The 27,222-nt window shown below is 40.5% G+C and overlaps 1 protein-coding gene across 2 annotated transcripts; it reads left to right on the forward strand.

Annotated features, from left to right (window-relative positions):
* Positions 1–27: 27 nt before the first annotated feature.
* On the forward strand, positions 28–26,458 carry LOC136431355 (ligand-dependent nuclear receptor corepressor-like protein). Of its 2 annotated transcripts, none has more exons than XM_066422686.1 (6): positions 28–164; positions 4,962–5,027; positions 5,456–5,535; positions 6,180–6,246; positions 8,751–8,997; positions 19,280–26,458. In XM_066422686.1, exons 1-6 carry the CDS (start codon positions 71–73, stop codon positions 24,918–24,920), a joined length of 6,195 nt encoding a protein of 2,064 aa, XP_066278783.1. In that variant the 5' UTR covers positions 28–70; the 3' UTR covers positions 24,921–26,458. The 2 variants fall into 2 exon arrangements, with proteins under 2 accessions (XP_066278783.1, XP_066278784.1); XM_066422687.1 differs by lacking the exon at positions 19,280–26,458 and adding an exon at positions 10,014–15,778 and having other exon boundaries at positions 32–164.
* Positions 26,459–27,222: the final 764 nt, after the last annotated feature.

Raw genomic sequence — 27,222 nt, forward strand, 5'->3', positions numbered from 1 at the left:
ATACTAGTACCCATACACTGACGTCACCCGCACGCACGATCTGATGACGTAGCTACAGGTGTTGTCCGTAATGGCCGGGTGCTCCAGTGCACGGTGCTCCTCCGAGCGGCGCTCCCTGCGTCGAGAGCTGGACCACTGGCGCAAGGACCTCATCACCTGCGTCGGTAAGACCTCCCTGCAACTCTTCCCATAGCTAACGAGCTCCTGGATGCCGAAATGTGTCCGTGCCAGCTGCATGTATGGCGTGTGTTTTATAGCTGCCAGTGCCACCGGAACACCTTGTCGTGAGGTCTGTAGCCCTTGTGTCTGGCGGAGTCACCCCCGCTGGAGCAGCACACATCCCCATGGACATGTACATGCGACCATTGCGATCTCAATTTTTATCATCATCTGTCAAACATTCCCTAGGCTTGCAATGTTCCACTTCATGGTATCTTGTTTGAAATGGATAGTTCCCATAATATCTTGTAAATATTTTTGTATGGCTAGGGGGCAACTGTCGCAGAAAGTAACCCCAGGGGGTGACCTTTTGTTGATGGAATTGTCAATTAAAGAGCACCGTGCACGTCACACAGCCTCCATGCACATATCTGCTGTCAGCGCAGCGGGAATATGATAATCCTTTCAAATATTAGAGGTCATAGTTTACATGTTTGTATTGTACCTGGATATTTAGTGTGTCTGGTACAAAATTGTACTTGTTGCTTGTAAAGCATGTTTATATGATATATCTAGGGTATTTGGTGCATTGAATTTTGATAACCCCAATGTAGGTGCACATCAGTGCTTCCGTTAGACAGACGTCTGGACGTTGGCCGTCCTTTGACCCCCTTGGTTACTGGGGACACCTTGATCCCGAGAGGAGGATATCCCACCAAAAAAAACTGTTTGGTGCCAATTTTTGCAAAGTGTCGCCTCCAACCTTCGCTAATAGATCTTTGTGCTTGTCCCATTGCAACCATATACTAGAGTAGAGTAGAGTTGAGTTTACGGTCAGATAGGATGTTCTATCAATTTAGACTGCTCCTTAATGGCACAGGCAACCCCGGCAGAACTGGGTGTTATTTTGTAAAAGACCACATCTTTATGAATGTAAATTCAACAACCAAACTTGTAAAAGATTATTCACAGATGAACAATTAAATGAACCATTTATACGGCCACACTGATTTGTAATTACATGTACACTGTATAACCTTTATGATGCAGGCATATTGTGTATTTACTTTTGTTTTTGTAGAACGATTACACATGGATATTCACTAAAGTTTGATCTGTTTATTAATGAGACCTATTTTCCATGCTGTCTCACTTCTGGGTCGGCTACGTTAATCAACCACAAAAATCAGGTGACATTATGGTGGAAAAACCTTCTGTTCCCCCGATTAAGACATACAGTACTGTACTCTCACCTCTCAAATAGAAGTACCCCCTAGAATAGATGTACCCCCTGGACAAATCTTCAAAATCTAATATAAGTACCCCCTGAAATGTAAGTACCCCCCGGAAAATTTCAAAATTGACAGTCAAGGTAAACTGTGTCCATAATCTCCATATAACTGTCCGAGGGAAATAAGATAATAAACAGGTAGGTTATATCTATTCAATTATGCCTCAGGACCATACCTATTAAGTATATAGATATTGAACAGAATAGCTGTATATAGCTTGTTCAAATCATGATGATATTCCTCACCACTTCGATAAAATATAACAGTAATGTTGAAAAATTGGGCATCATCTAAGGTTCCCCGCTACCGGTATGACCCCGAACCGGGGGCCACGGTGCTTTCAAATTCAACAAGTGAAAATGTACATGACACATGCATTTTGTACTTGGAACTTGAAAATCAAAGAAAATTGTTGTACATGTTTGTCATTTATGATTACTGACAATCAGTGACAGACACTGACAATGTGACATATAACAAAAATCATCAGATAGCTACTAATGTACCTGATCATATTTTCTAAAGACATCACCCCCAAAAAATCAAAGATGAACACACTCCCTCCACAGAAAAGGTTTAGGTCTATAAACTTTTGCTCCATAGCGTCGAAAACAAAGTTTTTGTGAGACGCTCGGATTTCGAGTTCCCGCGGTAAAGCCCACAATGTTGAACAGAGCTCGACTGTAAAAGTAGCTCAACGTCTCAGACCGCACATACGAGGAAGTTACCGATGTCATGTTGACACTAGAAAACTGCACTTAACCACTAAATTGGGGAAATTTTACGGTCATTTTAGAATATGGAACCCTCTGAAAATTAAAATGGCCTTCTGTGTCTATCGTTGCCCCAAAATGTAATATTCTTATGCGTTTACGGTATCATTTTAAAGATCGGTATCCGCGCTATGCAATATGCTGCTAGTTTTACTGTCACCAGCACTGATAGTGGCAAAGAGTGGCGGCCATGTTTCGCAATTTCCAGCTGTTATTTACCGAATAATATCTGATATATTCCTGCCGTTTTAGAGGTTTTGTGGCCTCAAAACACATATCACAAGGGAAGTTAAGTTATGATTGTTGTTTTTGCGTGTAACATATCTTCTGTGAACAACTTATTCTTCCGCCGCGCTGCCGATAGTGGGCAGGAAATTATTCCCCGTGCACTCTACTCTGCTACACGTTTTTAGATCAGCGTGCTTTGTTTTACGATGCAAATAGAGACTGTTCAAATTTATTCATATGAAAATTGTATTTTGAAATGTTAGTGTGGCGTCTTATTTTCCCGTTTACTTTGTAGCGTCATAGCGATTTCGACCGATATGTTACGAGTGCCGCCAGGATAATTTTCACAAGGCCCGCCCGCGGTTAAAGTGGCGGGAAAATCAACGCCGCTAGGCCGAAAAATAGCGAATTACGAGCAAAAATACCGGGGAAATGCGGGAAGAAGAACCTTAACTTAACATTTTAGAGGGATTCCTGGTTAGCGAAGCCTCCATTTTTCCAAAAAATAATAAACCATTGTCTAAAATAAGAAAGTGCCGGGCGGATTTTGAGGCGAAAAAAAATAAACGTACCGGTACGTTTATTTGAGAGGTGAGAGTACTTGTATAATGCAGTGCAGTGTAGCTTTTGTTAGCATGTTGAAACTGTTCAAGTTGTCACATAGTTTCAAAATACCCGGCCTCGCACCAGTACACCGACTGAAAACACTGTACTTGGTAACGCACATCTGTGACGACCGTTTCCTACCCAGTGATTTTTTAACTGTAAGTGAGCTAATAACTTAACATTAGTACAAAGTAACGTGGCCTTAGCCTCTTTTGCAGACTCTTTCCAGCTGTTTAAAATGTAATTAGAAATTGAGTCTGTAATGAAGGCTACTGTGGCGGGTTCTAATTAGCGTTTAGTTTTACATGGGACCTCTGCGTCTTGCAACACCTAACCAACGACTACAAAAATCCAGAAACACAAAGTTAAGGCACAGACACACACATACAGACACACACACAAAAAAACAATAATATCTCAATTTTTCATGGAGATAACTACATTGTATCTCCATTTTTCATGGAGATAATATCAACACAAAATTTATCTGAGTGATACATTGTATGTACATCAGGACACGACAGATTCCAGCTGGGATAGTTGCAAGCGGGACAGTGCAGGACCATCAAGATTTTTTCCGGCATGCATACACAACTTTTACACAGAAAAACAAATTTTGAATGTTCTGTCATCTTTTATTTACCCCTTAGCCTATGTATGTCTGCATTCAGGCGGTCCCAGAGGAGGCTGTCATCTGAGGCACGGGTACCCCTCTACTGCAAAACCGTTCATATTCAACACTGAGACTGTCTGTCCGCCTCTTAACTCTTTCATTTTGCATTCTACTTGAAAACATGAAGCTTCAACAGACATTTATATTATAAAAGCAAAGAAATGCAGCCGTGAGGCCTAGTAAAAAAATGTTGAATGTGTTTCTGGTTACCTGACCGACCCTAGCAAAACCCCCCGACCCAAGCCTTTTTTTTGGGTGTCGGCCGCTTGGGAGGGACATAAAAAACAAAATTATTTTCGATCTGACATCTGAACTTGAGTGATCAGCATGGGAAATACCCGCTTGCGCAGTTGTGCAGCGCAACGATATAATGATTGGTGCAAGTTACTTCTAAACCCAGTTTGCACAGTGTGCTACCTAAATTTCTGCCTGAGAACTCGATTTTGCGGTTATTATTTGCACGAAGTAGAAAAATGGACCAAGGAAGCTCTACTCTTCTACTACTCTACGTCACACCGTGCACACACACGCTCCAACTTTCGTAAATCTTCAATCAAAACACAGACATCGACCCCCAACCAAACAAGTTAATGAATTTACTGATACTTTTTGATCCGTTTGCATCCATAGTCAACTTCTTTTATTCTGCCTGAAACGCAAAAATTTGTCAGAAAAGAGAGCAAGGTTCCTGGTCGAAAAACGTAGATATTCAGCTGCCATGTTGGATTCATCAACTATCACTAAATATTGCGAGAATGCATGAGAGTAATGACGCAAACCTGCAGTACCGGGACATACCGGTAGAGGGCAGTGTTTGAGTCGCAATTGTATTTCTATGGGGCGAAGTGTTGCTAGCGCTGTTTATTTTCGTTGGCAACATTGAAAATTACACAAGAGGTTCAAATGAATCCGTATACCTACCGACCCTAATTTTTTCAGGACCATACCGGTAATACTAGTAGGAAACACAACATATTTTTTCCTAGGCCTAACAACAGAGAATGGTACCCAGGCTATCAGGCATTTCCCTGTGTAAGGGACAATACATCCATACCCAAGTATTCTGTAGCATGTCGTTTAGATATCTATCCCCATTGTGGGTAAAACTGCACATGTCATAAAACTGTACAATGTTGCTGCTTTGAATGCCATACCTGAATTCAACATCTTACAATTTTTGTGCACTGTGTCAGAAAAAAAGCTATGATAGTCTTTCTGTTATCTTTCCAGGCCTGGAGAGCTTTGCAGAGTTCCTCATGGGTCCTGAGAGATTCAAAGAGGTTATGCCATTCAATGGTAGGTTACTGCAATATACTGACCACTGCAGTTAAAGACTATATGACTGTTACATGATTAAAAGCTGTTGTGCACAGGCTTAGCTTGGATAGTGGTCAGACATGATTTTATTTGTGATTTAACCATAGTGGAATGAGTTATTTTTTTGTACCCAAAAGTGTTACTCAGGATTATTTTTTAGAATAAAAGTGACATTGTATAGATTATTCCTCTTCAGTTTCACAGCTTTGATTTAGACAAAGTCATGTCTCTGGGCTTATCCCTGCATTGTTCAAAAGTGCAGCTGTAGTTTTGTAATGATAATTGTTATGGTTTTAGTAAAATTTTGTAATCCCATCTGTAATATTTTAACTGGTAATGGATACTTTACACCATAAGGCAAGTGTCACATTAAATCTCATTGAATTTGAATGTTCTTTTTCTTGCAGGTTTTGAAGCTGTTGACTGTCCTGATTGGGAAGTGTCATCAGAGTGTAGGTTATGCCACGCACGGAGGGAAGTTGTCACGGTATGTCACCATTATATGGTTTGCTAGCTAGTTGGATCCCTTTCCAAGAAAGAATACAGGAAGTAATTTTTGAAAAATAGTTAAACTTGAAAATCTTAAACATTACTTGTCTCACCTTTTGACAAATGTAAACTTGGGGTCAGTGGTCAATAGAAAAACTTTCAGTTCCAAAAAGCCGCTAATTGGCCCAAACCTACACAACTTACTCTCCCTCCTGAGAGATATCTACCAATCAAAAATCATGACCATAACATGTCCAGAATGCGAGATATCAAACCGGACGTTCTGCTGCAGTACCATAGCAAGCCACAAGGGGGCCCAAAATCTAATCATTTTGAGGTCACCAGAAGACCTACCCACATACCAAGTGTGAAGACAATCCATCCAAGCATTCTCGAGTTATACTGTTCACATTACTACAAACGCTGTGCAAAATGTAACCTTCTCAGTGAAGATGTCTCCACAATAACAACAATACCAGCCAACTAGCCTTTGGATACCTTCGTATGTGTTGTTACATGATTCTATTCGTTTTAACAGTAATCCAGTAATCAGATTTTGTACTTGTCTTCCTTGAAATATATTTTTGCTTTGTTCCTTACATGTACTTTGTTCCTTAAATGTATTTTGTTTTATTCTGGCAGGAGTCATTGGAACATCATAAAGAGCTGATAGAGAGACAGCGCACACAAGAAGAAACCTCTACGCAAGGTACAGTAGATTCCGCATATCTGTATAGCCCATTTGTCAGCGTAAATTATACGACTCCCCGAACTATACGACTCCCCGAAGTAGTGATATTGACGTCCCGAAGGAAGGGGGGAGGGCGAATAGGATTTTGAGCAAGACACACAAACACACTCGATATTGACTCACGATATCGCAACTTTTTTTGGCAAAACTTTAATCAAAGTACAATCCTACCTTTCCCGCGATTTTAACGTCACCATGTTGGAATAAAATGGAATAAATACGCGATCTATTTTGTTCAGATAAGCCCGAACTGCGTGGGATACTCCTGCCAAAAAAAAACTCCCGCCATATGTTGATCACGTGAAATCTTGCAGTCAACCAATCAGAGTACATGTTTTCATGATGCAAACCAATCAGCGCTTAGAACATGCGGTAAACATGAGTAAACAAAGATGGCTGCCCAGCCTTTGCCGCTACATTTTACGTGAAATTGCGCCGTAAAACACGATTCATCTACGCTACATAAGTAGAATTTTCACGGGAAAAGAATTTAAAGAGTACATTCTCCACCGAATACGGCCACAAATAACGGCAAATCGCGGCAAATCACAGTGTAAAGGCTCAAATGCTCGGGAAAAAATCTTGTTTTTCTTACGTTTCGCTGACTTTCGTTGCGTCGTTTGAGCCTTGAAAAACAGGTTTTTGATGAGATCAACGTATGTCAAAAGTACCGATATCGACTGTTTGAAAGTAGAACAATAGTAAGAAACAAAAGAGTGTGATTGTCGAACGGTAGACGGCGTCCCCGCTCCCGAAACTACAATACAAACCCAAAATTTAACCTATAGTTTTGGGTCATTTTACGATAAAATCGGACAAGATTCTATACAATACACCAAACTTTACGATTATGGACGATACAGTTGTACATTGTTTTTACCATTGAGTGGATGGTAAATGGTTTGGTGTTTGGGAATTCTATACAGAAATATGAAATACAGTACTGTATACAGAAAAAAGGTATACAAATACATGTTATTGGAATCTACTGTATATTAGTATGATGTTTACATAATGATACATGTGCCTTGAAAGTGCAGCAAGTCACCTCTAATGGAATTTGCACAAAGTTCATGTATGATACCATATTTTCCCAGGGCCAATTTAGAGTAGATTTTGAATAGATCATACAGTAGTTGACATTGAGACATGCATAACATTATTTTTTTCAGATGTTTTGTACCTGATAGATTGCTAATGAGTGAATTAATGGCATTTTCTAACTGGTTTGGCAGTAATATTTTTAGAAGAAACATGTTTTCATTGTTGCAACTCACAAGGAGTTAACATTTCCTTATAGTTCAGTTCAGTTCAGACCCATGACTTCAATGGTCGTAGGGATGTTATACTACATTACTAAGGCTGCACCATTAATTTTATGGATGTCATCCTCTGGAGACCCCAAAACTAATGCGCGCGGGCAAAAAAAAAAGAGAAAAATGCAGCAAAAGAAATGCTGCAAAACCAGAGGACTACAAAACTGGTATTGCGAATTGAACCACAGAAACAGCGTATCAAACAAACAACAAGTCTTTATGTGTCGGAGGTACATGTAGGTTGTAATTGACTTGTTCATCTTAGCAGACTCAGCTGAACTTATTGATGTTTGATATAGTGAGAAGAACGATAAAAAGAGTACACTATTAGAAGGTATTTGGCTCCAAGGACTGTGGATGATATATGACTGTGATGAGAATACGCAACTAACTCAAGGGCAGTTTAAATATACATAACATAACATTAGGCATTCCATAGTTCACATTTACAAATCTCGCTGTGAGACCTCTATACCAATGCTTCCTCTCCAGTTTCTCTCATCGTTGCAAAAGAAACATGTGAGAGCCGCCCTGGATAAGTCGTTTTTGAAAGTGTCCCGCTACTTGCTGGCCACTGCTACAACTGTGCAAACGTAACATCCCCCTCACCAATGTCGATGGTATCCACAATTACGCCCAGTTTCTTTGATGCTGACTTATTTTGTGGTAGTACATAATCAATTTTAAGACAAGCCGGCACAATGCTGGCCTTTTGCGTCAGTATGAGCAAAGAGATTTTAAAGAGAGTCTATTAAACCTCCGTGGTATGACGCGGCAAATTCCGGAGTTCCGTGGAGCCTCGGGGGAGGTGATTTTAGTTGGAATTAAGATGGTGTGGTCTAACTTTACTAACAAAGTAATCAGAGATAGCAAACTTCGCACCTTTCTTACTTTGCGACCCTTCCAGTCCCATAGGCAAAAATTGCACCATTGAGGATTTATGGCAATGCCGCATTGTGTATTTTGGGAATCGCGGAAACACAGACACACAGATAGACAAGCCACCAATACAATATTTCACACCCTTCTACATTATGTGCCTTAGGGTGAAGTGATCGAGTGTGATTGCTATGTTCTCCACAACCTAGAGTGCCGAGCCCATACTTCAGGAAACCACTTTGACCAAGATTTTTGTTGTCCTTCCAGACTTCCCAGGTTCCTATGTGCCCTTCAAGTTCAGTTCAGCTCAGGAAGCCATACGGCATTTGGCATCCCATCATGCATCAAAACAACAACAATCCTCTCAGAGTGCCTTGCAAGAAGATTCCGACAATCTGGATTCTGAGGAAGACAATGTGCCGCCCTCTCCACAGCATAATTCCTGCAATGGTAGCAGTGCGAAGAGGTTGCGAAACTCTCCCTACTTCCTGAAAATTCCTAGAGTTCCATTTGGGTAAGTCCAGTATACAATTTTATTTGTTGGTAAGATATACGCTTGTTTCCTAGGCTTTCTTTCTCAAGTTGCTTGTCAAAAATCATCATGTTCCGCTTCTTATACTAAAAGTTCTATGTTTTATAGCCATCACAGCTTCTCTATTTTTCTGTGTTTCACTAAACCTGACAAGTGGCATAAATTTGCATCTGCACTTCACCTCACTGTTGGTAACACTTTCTGCTTCTGCACTGAATCTAAAAAAGTAACAACAGTCAGAAATCACCGATCAGGATCAGATCGTAAAATGTCTTTCTGTTTTTGAGCACTGTTTTCTTTTAATTGGAGGACACATCCCTTGAAAACAATATTTTCAGCATTGTCACTACAAAATGTGTTATCAATTTTGGGGTTGATATACCTGCTGTACTGTAATTGTAAATCAGCATAAACAAGTCATAGCCCTGTTTTACTTCACTGCAGTGAACATATATGTATTTTGAAGAAACAGCCTAAATGAATTGGGTTTGTAGATACAAGTGCAATTTTAGATTTACATGTTATGGCACAAGTTTGCGGTAACGTCACATTCACTTGTTAGGGACAAGACATAAAACCACATACATCAAGGTATTTAACAAAACATCGTCCCCATTGTAATCTCTAACACTTCCACGTCCATAATCTTTGTTGTCCCCCAAGACCCATTGCCTAGCATCAGGTTGTCTACAAACATACATGTAGCATGAAATTGTTTATGAAGATCTCCTGTAAAACCACCCCTAACTCTCCTCATCTCCAAAAAATCCCACCCTCCTTGAAAGCAGGTGATGATAATTGTAACAGCAAAGAGTGTTTGACCGAGAAAGAGTTTTATGTAAGAGACCAAATGTTTTCTGCAGAAGACTTTTTATAGCAACCGCGTAGTAAAGAGCAACGTGGCGAAGACAAACACCGACACACAAGTGCCTGTGATGTTACCCAGACTTGGCCCTAAGGAACAAGCACCTTAAGTCAGCTCCTTCATCTTGTTCCAGGCATCAGGGAAGGTCCAAACACTCCCGGCAGACGTACTCACCAAGCGACCTGTCCCGAGCCCTGCACGACGTGCGCGCCGGTAAGCTCGGGACGAGGAAAGCCTCCAACGTGTACGGTGTCCCGAGGTCAACCATACGGAACTACCTTAATCGGAAGAACTGTGAAAATCTGACGGAGCCAAAGCAAGCGGCAGAGAAGGTAACAGAACGTGAGTGCTTGCCATTGAAAGGAGGAAACCGTCTGCGCACATTGTTAGAGAGTGTGAGTGGGAAAGCACAGGCAGTGCTGGAGAGGGAAGCAGTTCTGCGCCGTGCTCTGAACAGTCATCAAGAATCCATTGAAGACAAAGGAAGGCACAAGCAGAGCTATGCAAATGAGATAAAGCTCCCCATCACCTCCAGCATCCTGCGGTCCCTGGCAGTGGCGAGGATGCAGGAGGTCCAGGGCAAGGAGAGGAGGGACCACAGAGAAACACAAGTGCCCAAGGTACCCAAAAAAGCCGTCCAGCTTAAGATCCCAAGGGTGGCACAGCGAGGGCGGACTAAAGTGGAGCAGAACGAGAATGCAGAAACCACCTCCCAGCAGCTGAAAACAAAGCTCAGGAGCACGATCGTGTCCAGGGGAGGTTTCCAGATGGACCACCACCCGTTTGAGTCCAGTTTATTTGGCAGAAACCTGTCTCAACCACCTGCTGGTAACTCAGGGAACTCTCACCACAGTGAGGCGTTGTCACGGGATGCCCCCAACTCCCCACGCAGGAAACGAGGGCGCTACCGCTGCTACACCCCAGACGACCTGGAAACCGCGGTGTCGATGGTAACGATGGGCCTGATGAGTATCAGCCGCGCACAGCAGCTTTACAGGATTCCCCACAGCACGCTGGAGTACAAGGTCAAAGAGCGGAGGACTGAGTTGAAAGAAGCTGCTGAAAGGAACCGTCTCTTCTACTACCCTGCCTACATGCATCGAGGTAGTAGTGGTGGTAGTGCAAGTCCATATCCCGCCCCATTTTTCCAATGGGCTTGGCCGAGGAGCCAGTATTATGAGCAGGACCATACCAGTAACAGTCATGATGTTAATGAATATAGCGGTGACCATGATGAGGATGACTGTGTAATTGTGGAGGAGTTTCACCCTGCTGGGGAAGCTTCCTCATCCATGTAATCAATCTGTACTCCTACTCTGGTTTACTGCTCGAGTGCCTCAGTTCAACGGGTTCCCAGATGATTGCCTTAGGACAGTTTATAGGTCTGCTTTACATGCAGTTTTTCCCAAAATCTGCTGATGGCTTTACACATACATGTACCTCCAGGAAATTTTGCAGGGCACCAGTAGCGCTTGGATTACAGTCATGATCCATCATGATAAATTTTATTTCCAGTTTAAGTTTGATCTAATATTGCACCCAATAATGAAATTTGTCATCTTGTAATGTTAGGATCACAAAGATACCTTTGATAGCATGAGTTGACTTATCATGACCGCAAGTAATGATTTCTTCTGTACCGTATCCTTATGCCTCATTTCAGCACATTGCAAGCCTGTTTATACTCCATAGAATAAGTCATGGTGCAGCCACGATACCTCAGATCAGGCTTTAGATGTGTTCCTTTGATCCCGACAAGTCGGACAGCCACATGAAGGTCAGTTACGGACTGAAAAAACTATTTCACAATGAGATTTGTCTCCCACCAGTTCTGACTGACTGTGCAAATTAGACTAAACCATTCATCATCATCATCATGTCCCGATGTCAGGATCCCAACATCACTGAAGCTATCGGGAACTCCTGCTGACATATTGTACAAAATCACTTTTTCGGAAAAAATTTGTACAACCATCAAATTGCTCTTTGATGATGATGATGGATTCCACAGATGAGTAAGCTCAAATTCCTCTTTACACCCTGGAAAAAGTTGCCGCCATCCTGATATCGCCAGTCTTGATATCGTGAAATTCCACATACAAATTCTTTCTACCATGATTGATAGTTGGGCTTGGTGAAGCTTCAACTTTTGTTACAGTGAAATCTGTCTGCCTCTTTTGAGTGTTATAGTAGACTAGAGACCATCCATTTGGATTCAGGCTTATCAACAACACTACCACGTATAATGTAGTAAAAGTCATGTGGGATAAACTGCTAGTCCATGTATAAGAATTGTTGTATCAGAGAAAAGAGACCAACAAATTGCAAATGAATTTTCTTCTGAAAAGGAGTGTTGTTTGTTGTGAACATCAGCCAAACTTTTTAGTGACATTTTCTTTTCTCAATTGTAGTTTGGGGAGACATTATATAAAATGTCTGCACAAATGAGAGCTTTTTTCGTCAACTTTGTGAGTTGTGAGGGCAATCAAATGTACTGTACAAATTATGGAAGAAACAATAATGTTTATGATTAGTAAGTGTCATGTCTCAGATATAAACAGTTTAAAGCTTAGCAGCAAAGTTGCGTGTTAGGAGATTAAGAAACTTGTTTGATTTTCTTCTTTTTCATAGTGCAAAATACATTTAAGGAGAAAGAATTACACGTACATCTACATTGTTTGGTGGCAGAAAGTATTCAATTAGGACTGTGGAAGGTGTGACAAACTGACTTTCATTGGTATGGTCCAGAAATTACTTTCCATTTGGATGATTCCATTCAGCAACACAAAAGTCTTAAAAGGCTAAGTTGCACTCCAAAAGACTTTTCTTTGTCTTTCTTGATAGTCTACATTTTTCCTTCAGGAAGATGTATGTACAGTGCCAGTACGGGCGCAACATTTGATCAGAATCTTAGAGAAAAGTGCTCTGGAGTTAAGTTCATTCTCTGATTTTTTTGTTGCACATCATTTTAGTTATACTTCACTTAATATGTTAGATAGAATTAGTTCTTTGTACCTGTGCAATATTCACAATGTCCCATTTGAAGATGTCCAAAGACTTTATAATAGTTTATTAGTCTATAAAGGCTAAGAGTGATGTTTGTTCCTTTTGTTCCTGTAGCACAACAGGAAAATATAAGGCTCGTTCTCACTCTCAGTGAAATGTGCAAGATAGTGATTTCTAGGTGTGAAAAATAGCTCATTTTTGTTTGACACCTTATGCATGTGTACATGTTTATACATCTTTTCTGCAGGCAAACTTACATTACTGATAATGGATGTTGCAACAGTACACTTTGGCTTTTTGCCAGAAAAATTGTAAAACGTCATAAAACGTCAGTTTCTTATGTTGTATGTAGCTATATATCACAACAATCCTATTTAAATAGTAATGCATATGACTGAATTCAGCGACAGGTATAAACCACCTTACACAGCGCTCAAGAACAGTGACAGGAGCGATCTGGCTGGATATGTCTCCAGCCAACCAACCATTCTCAGAACTGAATTGTTAGTTTTAGGCTGCTTTTTAAATTTTTCATGTCTTCTCAGGCGACAGCCGCTTTCTAGAGGGAGGAATCCCATCTATGGCTATTGATTATAGCTTTAATTACTTCCAAGCCATCAACCACTACTATTGTTTTGGTGCATTTTTTGTAAAACACGGTAAGTGTTGTTGGAAAATGAAGAAAGTTAAATGATGCGTAATTTGGGGCATATCAAGACTGGCAACAGCATTTTGCACATTTCAGTTTCAATGAGAACGAGCCATCTGATTGTTCTGTAGGGCCTGTCTTTCTATCAAAGCTATGAAATTGGAGAAGCTGGAAGAAATTAGCTGACTTGACTGATTATAATTCCTGTATACATTCCATACTTAAGAAGTCCATAGTTACTTTGTGCTGCTGGGGTAACTGCACTTGTAAGATTTATTAGTAAGTACATGTACTTTTGATATATAGATACTGAAGAAACAACAATTAGAGGCCTTGAAATGAAGCATATCAAGAATGACATGATGGCAGGGTACATGTACCATGTAAGTGAAAGGTCTAAAAATGGAAGATGATTTGGTGCATGGCTTTTGTGATGTTATCTTGACAAGTAGACTTACTGAACATCCAGCAATGTAGCATTCCTGCGTGTGGAATGCACAGGTTGTACAGCACTATAAGTACACCCTTCCAACACAAGGACTGATTGTAATACTGTACATGTATCAGGAACAGCATTTTGAATTGTAACAGTTGACTTTGTTAGCTCAATGTAAGCTATCTACTCTGCTACAGATTAAGACAGGAAAGGAAGTACACATGTGTATGGAGCTTGTTGTATCAATGTGAATATTGGTGCGTAATTATTATTATTATTACAATTATAGATATTGTCCTGTTCTGTATATTTTTGGTAAAGAAATCATCAGAGATGGTCTTGTGAAGAAATCATTTTTACAAGGCATAGTGAAAATATATAGATTTTCACAAAGTGTGCACAGAGTATATGAGATGTAGTTTGCAGTTACATGTATTGTTAAGTATTAAGTGTTATGTACATTTGTACTCCAATTATTGTCATATCTGTGCATTGCAATGTAAGCAATCATGACAGTGATTGTTAGAGTTTTCACAGTTGAGTGAATGGATCAGGTGGAAGTATTGTCTTGTGATGATGAACTGTTAAAGTCATGTTCCTACAGATGCTGGAAACATAATCATTATGATTGTGTTGTTTTTGCAGCATAGAAATGAAAATTTCAGCCCCTACATTTTGCCAATATCATCAGAAATCTATTTAAGAGTTCCTAACATTCACTGATTGATTGTACCTTGCATACTACTTATAGTTCTACTCATGCACTTTCTTGCCTTTTCATCTGCATTCCTTTGATTTCAGAGTTTAGTGCATTCAGACCTGTAAAATTACATCTAAATACAAAGTAATTTGAGCAGATTTAGGTAAATCCATGAACAGCACTTAGAAGAAACGAATTGTTATATTGACAACAAGCTCTGCCACCAGTAAAAAAAATTGTTAAAAACACAAGTGACATAGAAAAAAAGTGCCTGTAGGAAATAACGAAATTTTGAAGAAGAAGATTATAAAGCAAATTAGTCCAATTAGGTAATATGTCGGCATGGAAGTTGTTGTTTTCCCAATGTTCATGTTTGCTATTGGAACATCTCTGATGTTTGTAAAGACATGTATGGATTAAAGTTGAATAAACGTAGTCATGGCACGTTTACTTCACAATGGAACATTAGAATCTTCTGTCCCCTTTCAGAAAATTTTGTAAACATGATGATCAACATCCCTTATGTTGTTAGAATGTTGAATCTAGATTTGATGGTCTGTACCAGTGTTTTATGGTGTTTTAAATGTTACAATCACAATGTGGTGATGGAAAGCACAATTGATGAACATGTACAATGTATGTAGGGTTTAGCTCAGACCATTAACGTTGTATGATTATATACTTTTGAATGTTACATTCCCTTCCACCATTCCAATGTATACATCTTGCTTGATGCTTGCTTTAGTGATCAAATGTAGTTGGAATCAACATTTTTTATTCTTTACCAGCATTTGCTTATATACTAGTGTAAGATGGTTGTGATTAGAAATGAGGTTAAATGTTCGCAAATGTAAGCCAGTAACCACCAAGCCTTTAAAGATTTAGTAAGAACAACATAATCTTTCTAAGAGGTGGGTTAAAAAAGGGTCTAAAAAGTACCAACTTTTTTTACCTTGGAACTGAACACACCTCTATGATGGGTGACTTGACAGGTATGAAAAATGGTACATTTTTTGTGTTTCTCGATATTTTGTTGATGGTTTGATACGAAGCTGGCCTTCAATGTCAATGGTCACTAAGAATGAATAAAAGACATGCTTTTGGGGAGAGGTTATGGCTCTGGTTTTGTTTGTTCATTGAGTTTTTGTCTATCTGTGTGTGTTTCCGGATATTTGTGGTCAACGTAACTTATTGAACCTCTGGATGGATTGCGATGGTATTTGGTGGGTAGGTCTAGGGAACACGAAGGTCAAGGTCGATTTTGGGCCCAAGGTGTGTGACCTTGGTACTGCAGCAGAACAGACAGTTTTTGTACAATTGTATCTTATGTCCTGGACATGCTATGGTCTTGGTAGCAGATAGCTTTTTGAAAGGAAAAGGTGGTATAGGTTTGGGCCCCCTAGCAGCTTGCTCTGGAACTGCAGCATAACATAGCTTGATCAAATTGGCAGAATTCTACCAGGTGTATTGACAGAAGGGTTATCACTAAAATCACCTTAAATAGTACTGGTGAGTGTAGGCTTACCTATGCTGGAATTTTAGGTGTGAAATGATTCAGTCTATTTTCCAAAACATTTGATGTAATCCGAATTTCTCCTATTAGAATAGTCTCCTGGTAGAATTTCCATTTGTCCTCGGACAGACTAGAATGCAAATCTCTACTTAGTATAGGAGAATCTGGAATTAGGACAGATTGGAATTCCAATATTCAGATTCCAATTCAGTAGTAGAAATCCAATCTCTCCTAAGAGAATTTCCAGATTCTACTGGATTCCAATCTCTACTGTGACATACACATCACTACATGTTGTATATGCTTCGATTATGTACTAGTAAATGTACAGGTCATTTGCATAATTCATGATGAAATTTAAACATGGTATTCTGACAAAGAAAAGGACTTTAGCACATACAACATATGTCATTTGGTAGAGAACTTGAGAAGATCATTCAGCAATGTCACACAGAAGAACCTTCCTCCCAGCCACCGTCAAACTCTGGAACTCTCTGCCACAGGACATTGTGACTGTCAATGACAAAAGCAAATTCAAGACTTGTATCAACCGCCACCTTAGTGCCTAAAAAGCCAGCGCCCTATCATATAGAGACTGCTGCTAAGCTAAGGAATGGTATCAATGCATAGAAAACAAAAAACAAACATAGATTATGCTAATTACCGCCTTATTTGTATCATCAATGAGACAAAACAATAAATCTCAACCTTTAACAATAATGTAATAACTAACAGAAACAAGACATGGAGTGACAGATTGAATATCATAAGACAGCTGGTCAAAGGATAGCCTGTGTTTACACAATCTCTCGCTGGTGGAGGTTTATGACTCCCTCCCCGAGGCAGTTACAGTCGGGCCGGTCGCTAGAAGCGTGATTTAGTCAGGCTAGTCAAAGGAGAGCTGAGTTTGAACTAAACCACTACTGATTGTCCAAGGTGGGTCTGAACTGTCCTAAACTGTCCTGGAACTACCTTGTTGCAGCATGGTTCTGACACTGGGTGGGATTTGGAGAGCACCATTCGGTGTGTGTTGGTGCACTGGCCATGTGAGACATTGTAATGCTTGATTCTCATGTAGGCTAATGCCTTAGGCACCCAAAATGGCAGATGTTTATCGGTACTGCTCGTTACCACCCTAAAAATGGTCAGTGCTCCAGCTTACATTCTTGACAAATTAAACTTTCTACCAAATAGCATTGTCCAAATTCCATGCACAAACCTGTGATTTTGGGATGAAAGGAAGCTTAGATGTGTGTAATACCCTCTTCTACAGTCTTAAAAAAACCATTCAATGCTGTGCAATTATTTTCCAGGAGGATGTTTCTTTAGCGACTGCTAACATTCTCCCTGAGGAGGTAGCCTGTTGGTGACCAAATTTGTTTTGGTTATTGGGTTAGGCAACAGGGAGATAGATAAACGGACTGAAAAAAAGCATGAGCATGTGCAATAAATATGAAATACTGCAGTCAAACCTGGCCGAGCAACCACCTGCCGTCAGAGGACACATTTTTACATAGTTAAAACCCTCTCCCAAGCAACCAACTGTCTTCTCCAACCAGCAACCACTTTTTTTTGCAGTCCCAAGGGGGCTTAACCCTCCCCTGAACAACCAAAATTGATTGACAGCAGCATCCAACACAGCAGTGGCCTCTTTAAAATGAGGATTTCTGCAAGCTCTGGCACTATCATCCATTCATTTAATTTTAACACCAGAATCAGAAACAATTCTGATATACACTGCATGTATTTTTCACAACAATACCAGTAACACAATGATTGTAAACTTTAAGATATATGCAGTTGAAAAACAAGTAAAATCTGTTAATGTATCATTTTTGGGTCATCAGTTAAAATCAGTGAAGCACATGAATACTGTACAAATTGAATTAGTTAGAACTTTGACATATATAAACTGAACGCACTTGTTTTGGCTGTTCTAGGAGCAGAAAATTAAATAAAAACATGTTTGATTGTTAGATAAACACAGTTCTGATGGTGAAACAATGGTTTATTGAAGTTTGTTTATATAACAGCATGGAGATTAAAAACTATGTGCATCTCTTGTAGATATGTTTCCTGGGAACTAACGTGTATTTTGTTCAAATGTATGCTTTTTTTTTTGGTCAACCAGCCAGCATGTTGAGAGCAACCACCTGTCCTCAGCAACCACTTCTACTCAGTCCTGGTTGCTTAGGACAGGTTTGACTGTCCTTGAGATTAGTCAATAATGCAATACCGAAACATTTACTGGTAGTCAGGTATTTGTGTGATTAACGCCACCTTCTTTACATCACCTGCAATATGCTACTGTAACAGCTTCCAACCTCTTCATTTTTTTGCACAGTTGCTGTAGCATCTTTCCATAACATCTTTTGCACCGTGTTTGTCATTTCTGCATTGCAAGTAGAACCCATGATACATTAGTCTGTCATGTGGTAACTTCTCTCCATACTTGAAGACCATTTTGTGATTTGAACAATCCTTAGTCTTCCATCATGGCTTTCATACCATAAGTAGATTATACTTTGTCTAGCACTGTGTTACTGTATGAGATGCGTTCAAAATGTTTGTCAGTTCATCCAGAAACAAAGGGCCTACAGGTAACTCAAATTTAGGTGCGTACCTATAAACTGTAATGTTGATGTTCACCAAAGCTCAAATCAGTGTTATAATTTCTTTGTGGCGACAATCTGCCAGTCCTTTTGCAAATGAGTAACATTAGGCTGGAGAGGGGAAAAAAAAGAATGGACATGTACAGTTAAGCTGCGACCATAGGTCAGATCAACTTATTTATTATAACTCTTTGGGTTAGACAAGAAAGTTTCTGACGCCCTATCTGTTGAATTGTCATTGGCACTGCAGTAAGTGTGTTTATCAGTGGATAAATTCCATATCAGCGATGGGGGAAGACAGTTTTGTGCCATACTTGATAGTAACTGTAAAAATTGGAACCCTGAATTTTCAGACTTTGGCGTAAATGTATAACTTGTCTTTACATCTTGACTTCCTTACCTATTCTGACAATGTGATCATGATGTGCTATCCACACATATTTTTGGGGCAAGCACAACAATGCCTATTTCATCTTCCTGCAGTCATGAGGCCAAGGAGAAGGTATCTCATGGACACATCAATGATGGAAATGAAGAGGTGCACCCCACAGCCCAACACTGCAGTATACCTGCTACAACTATGAAGACCACATCTACTTCCTCTGCTCAACACTGCAATGGAACTGATCCCCAGCCTAAACAACAAAAGTCTCATTCTGTCTCTCACAGTTACCAGCACCAAGCTGTAGGTAAATGTTGGTCATCTGATAAAAATGTATCACTCGATGGACATGTATTACATCAAAGCCCTATGAGACCAAATGACCCGAGCCCTGTACCCATAGATGTACAAAACGTTAACAGCAACACTTACACTGATACAAGGTGCCTGGATGAAGATTTTCTCTTGTGGGTCATCTATTCTATGGGAAGGAAGGGTAGACATTCATTCAGCTTTGAGGACCTGGAGATGACCTGTAGTGATAAGGTTGCAGGGAGTGTCACTGATGTTGTTAGTCAAGCCAAGGCAGCTGTTCCTCTCACAACCACTGCTTACAACCCACCTACCTCAGCTGATGATAAGGTGCAGGAGGAAACTCCCCAGGAACACACATCAACCGTTTGCCAACTCACAAGCAATCACAAAAGATGTCACAGTTCTCTTCAGGATATGACTTTAGATGGGCTTAGAAATGAGTGCAACATAGAGGCTGGTCAACTTGGTGCCAAAAATGACCCAATAGTAGATGTAGGGAAAACGATTAATGATACTGACATGAACTTTGATGAGGACAAACATTTTGTTGATCTCCATCCTTTGTACCTGTTCAAACCGATCAGCCTATCATCTGATGCAGTATCCTGCCCTTTGCCATCAGACAAAACAGGGAAGGTGCAGGATACAGACAGTGACACATCAAGCTGCTGTAGTATATCTCCCCCCAGCCTGAGCCCTGTCACTGGTTACGACACTTGTTCGGAGAGGGACCAGTCCCAGTCATCGGTTTATTCTTTAGAAGAGAATGAGGACAATAATGCTGGTGATGACCCACCCCCTCCCATTCTCTCTCCCATGCCCACCATGCCTTGGTCAACTACGTTCTGCCCAGCCTTAAGAAAGGAACCCCAGAGTAGCTTGTCTAGAGAGAAAGATGTCTGCAAGGCATTGTGCCCGACTGATCCAGAAAATTGCAGCATGGGCAGGGATTCTGGTGTTAATTCATGTTCCAGCAGCAAAAGCACTGAAGCTTCCGTGTGCAGCAATCAGAACTCCACAGATTTCTGCTGCCCACCAGATGACAGCTGCTCTGGTGTTGGTGTGGTTGACAATGTTCAGAGTGATGATACATCAAGTCCAAGTAAGATATTTTCCAACAGACTGTATGAAACTAAAGGTCCATCAACCAACAATCTAGAAGATCTGTCCTGTATTGATACAGATGTTAAAGTAGATACCTCAGAAAATGCAAGAAAACAGTCTTCTCCCGGGAAGGGCTTGGCTACTGGACATGGTCCCCAACATGCCCTCAAAGGTAGATACCTTCACTGCCTTCCACACAGGCCTCTGTCAGGTTTTGCAATGTTTGAGAAGAGAAAAGGTAAAGATGATGAAAACAAGCATGTAGGGATGGGCCACTATCTTCTCAATAGGACATCAACACGGAAAGCTTCACTCAGTGATCTTCAGCTCCAAAAGGCTAGGATCTTACCCTGTCATGTCCGATTAAGGAAGCTCAGTAGCAGGCAGATTCCTCACCATGGGGCTCAACCCCAAAGAACGGCACATGTGCTCCAGGGCAGACGTATAGGAAGGCCTAGGAAGTGGATGTGGGTCAAAGGAAGGTCAGGGAAATTGGTTAGGATCCCCATTCCAAAGAAAGAATCCGGACCTTCTGGTGTAGGGGACATCGAAGTGTTGAGAAAGTTACGCCCCTCTGCTCAGAGGGTGGTGCGACAGGCTCAGTTAAAAACTGACCAGGTTTTTCCCTCCAAGAAGATTGTCAACAGTGCCACAGGCACAGCCCTAAGGCCCCTACCAGTAAGACTAGCCAAAATCAATGACAAGAAATTTCAAAACACACCAAGAAGGCAGTATAACCACAAAGGCAGCCATCAGTCTATGCAGACAAAACGAGATAAAGCAAAGCCAGTCACAGATGTCAGTTACACTTTTCCTCATGCAAAGCAAAGTCAGACATCAGGTGATGGTAATGAAGATCAGTTTGATGTGAAATGGGCTGTGGCCACTGTGTGTCGTTGTAAGAAAGTGCAAAGTGCCGATCTCCCATGTACTTGCACTTTTGTAACTTCTTCTGATAGAACATGTAAAGTGCGAAACAATGTGCCTTCAAAGAAGGAAATTGTGGGTCTTGCTTCCATGTCTGCAGAACCAAGTGTTATGAGGAAACAAAAAAGGGGGAACAGTCAAACGAGACAAAAAGAAGTCAAGCCAAAAACTGAAATGAAGCTTGGGATACGCACATTGCCACACAGGAGAGCTCGGACCAAAGTGCTAAAAGCTTTCCACGCAATCGTTTTGAAAAAGTACCAGAAGCCAGAGAGCTTCACGCCAGCTGCTATCAGGAAACTCCGGCAGCTACCATCAAGAAACAAACGCCTGAGGGAAAGCACCAAGAGTATGCCCTCTTTGAGCAAAACAAGGAGAATGCATTTGCTGAAGACTTCACAGAAAACAGCAGATTGCGAGATATCACAAAGATATTGCCCCACCAGGGAGTTAGGAATAGTTCCAAACGGCTCCAGTGACAGTGAAAAGTACAAAACTGTAAATGATGGTGATAAAGATGCCCTCATCAATCACACATCTGAACCAGTCTTGGAGGGTGGTGCAGACGGGCAGTATGATTGCAAAGGTGCCGAGGAACAGATGCAAGTAGAACAATTCTCCGTTGTGCTGCATCCTATGTCTCCATCTACAGTTAAGCCAATCATTGCTGATGCCTCAGGAATTCAAAGTCATCTTCATGATGTTTCATCCTCTAAATCTGAAGAGAGCATGGAAATAATGGACATGCCGGCCGTGAAGCAGGAGCAGCAGCATCCACTTGATGAGCCGGGGATCAAGAGTGTCGTAAAAGTCTATGAGAAAAGACAGCTAAGGGTTCTTCCTGAGAGAGTAGCAAGACTGCGAGAGGAAGAGAGGAAACAGCAAGCTAAAAATACTGTCACTGCCACAATGGCATCTCCAAGTCTTGAAAAACTGATGGAATTCCAGAATAATTCTCCATTCGACAAGGATGCAAGTGCAGAGGATCTGGAAAACCCTTCTCTTTCAGTCAAAACAGCAGAAAAACCTGTAGTTCTGAATGGTAAGATTGATTCTAAATCTAACTATAAACACAACAAACACATTACAATGGTGCATAACAATGTGCACGAGAGGACAAGAATACCAGACATTACTTGTAAGAGTGAGGTTGAAGATATTGATGATGAAAGAAAGTTGAGAAGCTTGCCTTGCAGGATGGTAGCACAAGCACACGATGCTTGGAAAATAAAGAAAGTAAGGGGACGACCAAGGAAACATTCACAATTGCCATCAGATGCTAAATCCATGGCCAAGATACATCGAGGTAGACCAAGAAAGAATGTCCGCCCTGAGTCTCTTAACAATACCATTCACACAAAAAAACATGTTGTGGAGACAATGTCAGCAGAAATGAAAAGTGGATCCATCTGCGTAGATCAAGCCACTGTCCAGTCAGATGATGGCAGTAGTGAAAGAGAGAATTGCAATCCTCCTCATTTGGTAAAGGGTAGCCTTCCAGATGAGGTCACCTTTGACGGAGAATTTGATACAGCCAATATTGGTTCAAGTTCCAAACAAGAAGAGGACAGCACCACAGAAATTAATACCACGAGACAAGCAGCAGCATCCACGTCTGGCTTTCTGGTGAAGAGAAAAGTGACCCATTGTCCAAAGACAGATCTAAGATGCGAGTGCATGTCCCTGAACACCAGTCTTACACTCCAATACCAAGATGCAATCATCAGCAAGGGTTGGGTGAAGACATCAGAGAAGCCAGGGAGGAGAGATGCCAGCATTATACAGAGTCTGTTTACTCAACCTGTAACCTACAACACCATAATGAGATTAGTAGCAGTGGGTAGTAGCAAAACTGGGATATTTCAGAGCCAGGAGCACATGGCCTTTACTCAGGTAGCACCAGCACCCCAGGGTAAGAAGGGTACACACACTCAATGTAACAGTTCCAAAGGTTTCAAGAAGAAAAAGAAACGATTTGAAGACGTTTCAGTGACCAGTAAGGATCTTACTGAAGATGTGCCAATCTCACCTAGCAAGCCTATTACAACGCCAATTTTCTCACTAAGAGGAACAAAACAAGAGAAGACACCAAGAACAAAAATAAACAGGCAGGCAGACAGACTCAGAAAGACTCTACGGAAATTTGCCACCAAGACCCCAGCAAAGAACCGCATCATTCCATATGAAGATGTGGGAAGAAGAAAGTGCAAGGCTGCCAAGAAGCTGTTTATTGTACCAAGCAACCCTTCCATTCTGTGGTGCAACCATCCAAGCAGTGACTCCAAGACAAAAGGACCAAAGGCAAACATTAGCCCAAACACAGGATCCTTGTCAGGGGAAAAAGATAGCTCTAAGCCTCCCTCCACTAACACTACTTTAAATGTCCAACCACCCACTAAGGGAAGAATTGAAACCATCTCAAACACATCCTCCACTACTCTGTCTGCCAGCTCTAGTGATAGCGTGTGCAGAGAAAGGGATAGTTTACCAGGGTCTCCTGAAAATGTGAAAAAATCCCAGGGAAAGAAATCATCAAAGAAATACAGCAACTCACCATCATCCACTTCAAAAGGCTCCATTCTAAGCAAAGTCAAGCCTAAAAAGGCATCCAACAAGAAACATAAAGTAGATCCAGTCACAGCTATTGACAAATCAGATCACAGGGCTGAGAGTCCATCACATACTGCACAAGCGTCAAGGTCATCAGCAAGAATACAGAAGAAGCAACTGTTGGGATTCTCCATCTGTCCATGCTGTGCCTTAGTCGAAGCTGAGCACTTTGAACGGTTCAAGAAAAGAGTACGAGTCACCAAGGAAAAGCACCAAACAGAGAAAGTAGACTTACCAGCCAAGCACAGTAAGCAGCTTCAAACGAACGAAGCAAAGTACACCAAGAAAGCTACCGGATCAGCTAGTCAGTTGGACAAGCCTGTCAACTTGGTTTCCACAAAAGAAATGGTACAAAAGTCAAAAGATGACAGGAGTCCACAGAATTTGGCTTCACCCGGAAGCTATGTCAATAGCAGCTCTGACTTGCCACCAGTCCCTTGCACTAGTAGTGAAGCTGTTACTGAAGATATTCTGGATGATGTGACTGACCATGTTCCACAGTTAGGAGGGTCTAGTTCATCCCCGCCCATCTCCTCCACAGAACAAACAAGTCTTTCACAGTGGGGTAATCTAACACATGGTGATCAAACCTTGAAGGAAGACCTAGGTGCAAAAAACCAAGTAGCATCCCCAGAAGTGAATGCTGTGGTACAAATTGGGAAAGTGGTTCCAGAATGTGAAGATGTAGTTTCATCTCCCTGTGAGGAAAATGAATGGCTTGATGAAGAGGGGTTTGCAGGGCCACTTGATCTGAGAGTATCTTGGAAGAAATCTGAGACTCTTTAATGATACATACCTCCTCAAGTTTGTTAATTTTGCTTTTGAGATAAGACATTTACATTAAGATAGCAACAGGGGATGTACAATGTTCATGTACACACTTTTTTTCTTCTTTTTGCCTCCCACAAACACAAAAAGAATTGTTCACATAAACATAGATAGGATATAACGTTACATGTATATTGAATGGCAACCATATTCAATATTCCTTCCTTGATATTGTTTTCAGTGAAATGTTTTTCAGGGTATTCCTTTGTCCACAAGTTAGAAAAGGTTGGCAGATGTCATCATACAACAATGTAGATAGATTCTTCAGTCTTCACTACACTACTATATTGTTTCTGTATAGAACGTTTAATGCAAAGAAATGTAACGCAGTCCTGCTGTGACGTCTGATTCTGACAGGGAACACAAGTCTTCATCTTACTCAGGATCCTCCTCTGATTTCTCAGGGCCACATACTGTTGTGTAACCACTCCATTCATTTCTTCATTAGGGTATAACAATGTTCTACAGTGGACAAAAATAATCTTCAAAGATAAAGGGTCTTAAATATGATCATTGACTATGAAAGATTGTAATGCTCTTTTGTATAATGAAGGCATTTTGGTCTATTGGACTGGCTAATGCCATAAGTTATTAACAGATATGAATTTGGTTCGAAACAGCTTCCTAAGCAGGCTTAAGATTGATAACGATTATCCAAACCTAATTTTTATGTTTTAAAGTAGAGTTATTGTGATAGTAGTAAGAGTGGTAGGTTGTCATTACGCTGTTTCGCAATGTTTTAGCAAGCACTGTATGATGATTGTTGATTAGGTAGTTGTAAGTTATCATAATGTTTGCTTATCTGCTTACTAGTACCTGCTTCTCAAAATAATGTTGTTCCTTAGCATCTGTGCCAGGTTGTGTTCTGGCTGCCGTGTTTACTAATGTCATGGACGGAAATCAACCTGATCACCTGACAGGAAGAGTCAAGACCTGAATGATTTGTAAGGTTTGATGTTCATTTATCATCAGAAGGGTGTGTATTTCGTACAAAGGTTTTTGTTCATTGAGTATGATGGTTGATTGTAATTAGGAACTGTTGTATTTTGTCATTGGTGACACAAGCACTTAAAAAGCATTAATTTTACAAAATTAATTACAAAATGTATGTCTCAGCCTTCTATGCACTTATTAGAGAAGTGCTTGAACAGTCCAGTATTTGGAGACCCATAAAGCTGAGGCAAGTATCTTTGTATGGTCTATTTTAACAGCCTAACATTCATACATTGTACATGAGATTGTACACTAGCTCAATACATATATAGTGACTGTTTTAAGTAGGAAAATGCTTGTTGATGCCCAGACAGCAAGATGAATCGGAACATTATAGCCATTCTTGAAGTGCACCTATTTTCATTGGTTTTGACAGACATGAAGAGGATGTTGTAAGTGATGTAGATTTGTAATTAGCTGTAACTGTTGCACATAGAGTTGTATTATATATTACCTATTTATGAGTGATGCAGTCATGCAATATTAAAGTTTCAAACACAAAATGTATAGGAGTGAATTATTAAGAAATGGCTACTGCTTTGAATCTGCTTCCACTATACAGTGCATAAACTTTTAATGCATAGACAACATTTGATAAAGCAAGCTGGTTAGACACAAAAACTTGATCAATCAGGAAGACAAGGACTCTTCATACATAAACATGACTTTGTGATCTCTGTTCAAATCAGAAAATGAAGCAGGCAAATCTGAGAACTTAAGTTCAGTGACTTTATACCTTAATGAGTGTTTCCCATTGATTATTCAAATAAGGTCCTCATTTGAATAAATCATATCAGTTGATCTTCTCCACCCAAATACAATGTAACAGAAGTTGTCCAAAGTATTAGTTTTATCTGCAAACAAAGGATATTCTAGCATATATCAATTATGTAAATGAGATCCTCATTTGCATAATCTTAATCATAACTTCGAAATGCCTAGTGGTGTGAAATTGCCGTCATTTATTTTCTCATTTATCATGCAAATGAGGTCTTCATTTGCATAATTGATTAAGATGCAGCAGACAATTAAGTTTCCTCATTAGTAAATTACATTTGATTTGCATATCACGACCATGGCATGTCCAGCTGCAGAACATGATATCAAAACAGGAAGTACCACTGCTGTACCGCATCAAGCTGCTAGGGGGCCCAAAATTCTAACCAATTTTTGGAACAAGACGTACTCATAAACCAAATATCAATACAATCTTTTCAGGTCTTCTTGAATTATGCTGTTCATCCACATACACACAAACGTTACTGAA

The sequence above is a fragment of the Branchiostoma lanceolatum genome, chromosome 3 (genome assembly GCF_035083965.1).
Source record: "Branchiostoma lanceolatum isolate klBraLanc5 chromosome 3, klBraLanc5.hap2, whole genome shotgun sequence".
In the NCBI taxonomy this organism is placed as follows: domain Eukaryota; kingdom Metazoa; phylum Chordata; class Leptocardii; order Amphioxiformes; family Branchiostomatidae; genus Branchiostoma; species Branchiostoma lanceolatum.